Source organism: Morone saxatilis, unplaced genomic scaffold (genome assembly GCF_004916995.1).
Source record: "Morone saxatilis isolate NCDOM2014 unplaced genomic scaffold, NCSU_SB_2.0 Contig10, whole genome shotgun sequence".
Classification (NCBI taxonomy): domain Eukaryota; kingdom Metazoa; phylum Chordata; class Actinopteri; family Moronidae; genus Morone; species Morone saxatilis.
The window spans coordinates 19617524-19621828 of record NW_023339652.1 but is presented as its reverse complement, the minus strand read 5'-3'; the positions used below and the strand labels follow the sequence as shown (position 1 = coordinate 19621828).

The following is a 4305-nucleotide window of genomic DNA, read 5'->3' as shown; positions in this document are numbered from 1 at the left end:
AGACCTTAATTGTCAGATTGATGAAGATACATGGAAACAAATTGTGGCTGATACTGGTAAATATATCAAGGAAACTAGAGGTAAATTCACTCAATCTAAAATTCTACACCGGTATTACTGGACACCATGTAGGACTAATAAGTACCAACACATGCTGGAATTGCAAGACAGAGATGGAAACATTCATACATCTCATATGTGAATGTTCTACGGTCAACCCATTTTGGCAAAGTGTATTGAAATTCTTAGAGGCGTGGGTAGGAATATCCTTGCCATAATCCCCACGTTTGGGAGATAAAACAGAAATTCAAAAATTGACCAAAAGCGTTCATTCAGTTTTGATGGTGGGGACAACCTCAGCTGCCAGAATTATTTTGAGACACTGGAAAGCACCCACTATCCCAACATTTAATGAGTGGGAAGCTTTGATGAGTGAAACAGCATCATGTGAGATTATGTTGACAAGAATAAGGGGCAGGTGACCAGTGGTTCTAGGAAGCTGGGGTTACTTTATGCACTACCTGACCTCTAACTAGTAGGCTGTTTGTTTGTACACCTGTACCTCTGTATTTTTGTAAGAAAAAAAAAATGTAACCAGGAACACTTAACCAATTTGTTATTTTGTTGTCTGACCTTTTTATGTATGTAAGCTGTACCCAATGAACTATGTACCATGTTTATAAATAAAAACTTAAATTACAAAAAAAAAAACATCTGCTGCTTATTTTGGCAGGTAAGAGGTCCCGGACGCATAATTTCCATTGCAGTGAACAAAATGGATATAAGAGTGTTTGGTGTAGGCTTATATGATGTCAGTTGAGTCTGGTTTTGATAAGCTCCAAAACAGACATGGACAGCAGAGGTATCCACTACATGCAGTTCTTAACATACTACATAGACTCCACAAATGTACAGTAGAAATTAAAATGTCCACTTTCCGTTGTGCGTTTCACTGCCAGTGTGCAGTTGGTGCACTTGTAGGTGTGTATAGTCCATACTCATATTTGTCTTGTGTGCAGTTGTCCATAAAGATGCTCCTGGAATATGAGCAGCTGACATAATTTATATCACACAGGCCTTTGTGGCAGCTATGGAAATAGAATTTGCCCCTTTTACCTTTTTTACCTCTCTCATTCTCCAACTAAAATCTACATGAATTGAAAGTAATGGGGCATTCCAAGGTCTTCTATTCATAAATCATCTACTTCTCACAACCTTAGTCAAGTCCCTGAACCATCAGAGTTCAGTCATGAGTCACCCCATTACCATCCCACCAGCTGTTATTAACCATCAGTCTGAAAGATTGGTGTGGAATCTAAAAGCCAGCTGTATACGTGGGATAAGATCTCTACTTTATCGACACGTTTATCCTTTTCGTATCCAATCTGACAATATTTTGATTACGTGTATACAATGATTCAAAAATGTCATTGCTCACATGGTGAATTCAGTAATTCAGTTCTGTGTATATCATTATTAGTGCATATTGATCTGACATGCATGTATTGGTTGGCACTAGTTTCGGAACATCAAATGTGGTTCCGCAGAACCCCACATGCAGGGCATGTTTGTCCAATCTAGTTTAATCGTTGGCAGACTGGACCCTATATTTCACAGCTGGTTTGGTCACATTGTCAATTAATTGCTATGTCTATTTTATAGTTCCTGCTTGCCTCCAGGCCTTTTCTTTCAGCTTCTCTCCTATATGACCCTGGCAGCACTCAGGAAGGTGAAATGTTGAACGTGTGCCACTTTTTCTCCCTCACTGCTGATTGTATGTTCTTGCTTATAGGCTCCATGGCCACTGAGAGATGGTGACGTACACAATTTATCCATCCATTGTCAAAAATCACTGGTGCCTGGCTGGAATTTATTAGAGTTAACCCTCCAATTCTAATCAGCAGATATTCTGGGGTTAGGTGTGGAGCCCCAGGGAAATTAGAGCTTGACTCAAGACCTCATATTTCATTTTAGCCTCATTCCCATATGCTATGCCCTCCAGGGAGTACAATCTACGACCCTTGCCACTTTGACAAATTTGAGGTCTGTGAGGGTGTGTACGAAGTAGAAGAGGGCAGACAAGTTAAGGTCGGACATTTATTGTATAGGTAGGCACAAGATTGAACAGTGTGTTGTATTGCATTTGAACTCATTCTTAAACATTTCTCAGGGGTTGTATATAGAGTCCAGTTCCATTTATCTTCACTAGGTGTTTTTATTTATTTATTTGGGGGGTTTTTTGTTGACAAAACTATGTACAGACATACAGTCCATTACATGTGTCTTGGAGGTGTTCAGATATATTACAATGCACTTTTCAATAATCTGCCTAGTAAAAAGTAGAGGGCATACTGCCTCCAAATTACCCTGAAAAACTGTATGAGGTGAAAGGGACAGGTGCAAGTTGATGTTCTAAAAACCTTCTAAAAATTAATTATTGTACTTTTGCCTGGTGATTTAGCCCACTTGCCAACACAGTTAGCACTGCAGCAGTGGCTGTGACACATACAATAGCTCATGAAGGCAATTATAGTACTTTAAACCCTTTAGAGGAGAGTGGAGAGTGAACTGGCAGGAGCAGGTTGTCGCAGCCATATTGGCAGCAATGGAGAAATAGTCATCCAGTGTCACACCCAGGTATCTTCCAGTCCGAACTGGGGACACCATGGAGTTCTCAATTGTAACAAAGAGGTCATGGACAAGAGATGCCTTCCCTGGAAGAAGGAGGATCTCCATGCTTCTGAAAGGTATAGCAGGATGACGATGGAGGAACTTGAGGCGGCTCAAGCATGGTGGAGTTCCTCTGTTATGGCACAGACGACAGTCTTGTGGTATAGACAAACAGGATCCATAGACTGATGTCAAGTCAATGGATCCTGTTAATTTTCTATGGAGAGCTGGAGATCCAGTCGGGCGATGACGGATACAAGTTGACTGACAGTTTACCATATTTGTAAAAGCAATTTGCACAAACACGATTCAACTTCAAACCATAAGTTAATGCAAATGAAGTCTGTCCTGCCAAACACAAGAGGCTCACAAAACTCACATCAAATTGTCAAACTAGGCAGTGCTGATCAAATATGACTCAGATTATTTTACTGCATTGCCTATTTCTTGCTTCAAATGTTTTCAGAAAACATATTTTAGTGTACTGTTTAGCCATAATATATAAAGGTTTCTGGGCCAGCTGCCATGTTGAAAGCGGCAGATCTGAAACCAAGCACCACCCAACTCAGTTTCGTCACCCACCAGTCAGAGTGTTCAGTGTTCCTGTGTATCCAATACTTCCTCACCGGATTGTGCACCATTAGTTGAGTGGCCTTCCTTGAAAGCAAATTGGTGGGGGCCAAGAAGATTGTTCTGGTGGAGATATGCAGAGACAGGTGCGTAATTCTTAAAATTGGAAGGATGGAGAGTGGGCCTCTTTAAAAGAGCCTTCACTCTAGCTGTTTTAAGATGTTTGGAAAACAAGCAGTTGTCAAAGTTCCAGCCAAAGTTTCAAACTGAGGCCAACTGAGACAGCCGAGCTATCTCAATGACAAATGAGCGAATTCCATCCACTGGTAGAGACTGTGAGATGTGGTTGAAAGTTGCTTTCCTGCATCAAGAGGGAATTAAAGCTGCAAGCAGCGATGAACAGGCCCTCACACTCCACGCAACTCGGGGTGTGCTGCGGCCGCGTCACGTGCGAGGATTATTTTTCCACTGCCTCTGATGATTTTCATGGTTTCCTCGGGCCTTAAACATAAACGCAGACACTGCATTAACATTCCCATCATCAAATCATTTCCGATTTTTAAACAGAAGTTTGTTCCCCAAAACTTAGCAAGCTTCTATAAGAGTATAATATAAGTACCTGTGTGTTAAATCAATACTGGGCTAAAAGATTGATGCTATCATTTTGCAACTGATTTCTCAAGGGAAAGTTTGCCAGTTGTAACTTCTAAAATATGTGTACATTCTACCTGGCGGAACAAACGTCTTCTCCTATATTGATGTTTTTTAAATATTTATATATATATTATATAGTAATAATTCGTGTTCTGGGTGGGCCGCCAGATAACTTTGGATTGGGCTAACATTAGTTAGTAAACCCTGTTACCTGAGTGTAAAGTAGTTGGCTAACGTATAAGCTTCCAGAGCTAGCCTAATATTTAGCTAACATTTTGCCAGCTAAAAGCAAATATGAATATAAAGCTGGCGAGCAGCCGTTGGCGGCCCTTCCATCCACGCAACTCTGGGTGTCTGCGGGCGCGTCACGTGCCGCGAACACGTGGCGGTACCACACATGAAAATCGTCAT

At 41.1% G+C, this 4305-nt stretch overlaps 1 protein-coding gene across 1 annotated transcript in view; it reads left to right on the top strand.

The window, feature by feature from the left end:
- Positions 1-4305, top strand: part of LOC118337638 (LARGE xylosyl- and glucuronyltransferase 1-like) — a gene marked incomplete in the record, with an annotated part of 118997 nt that overhangs the window by 80978 nt on the left and 33714 nt on the right. The window contains 1 exon segment of the mRNA XM_035674760.1: positions 2551-2747. Within this exon segment, the coding sequence (XP_035530653.1) occupies positions 2551-2747 (197 nt within the window).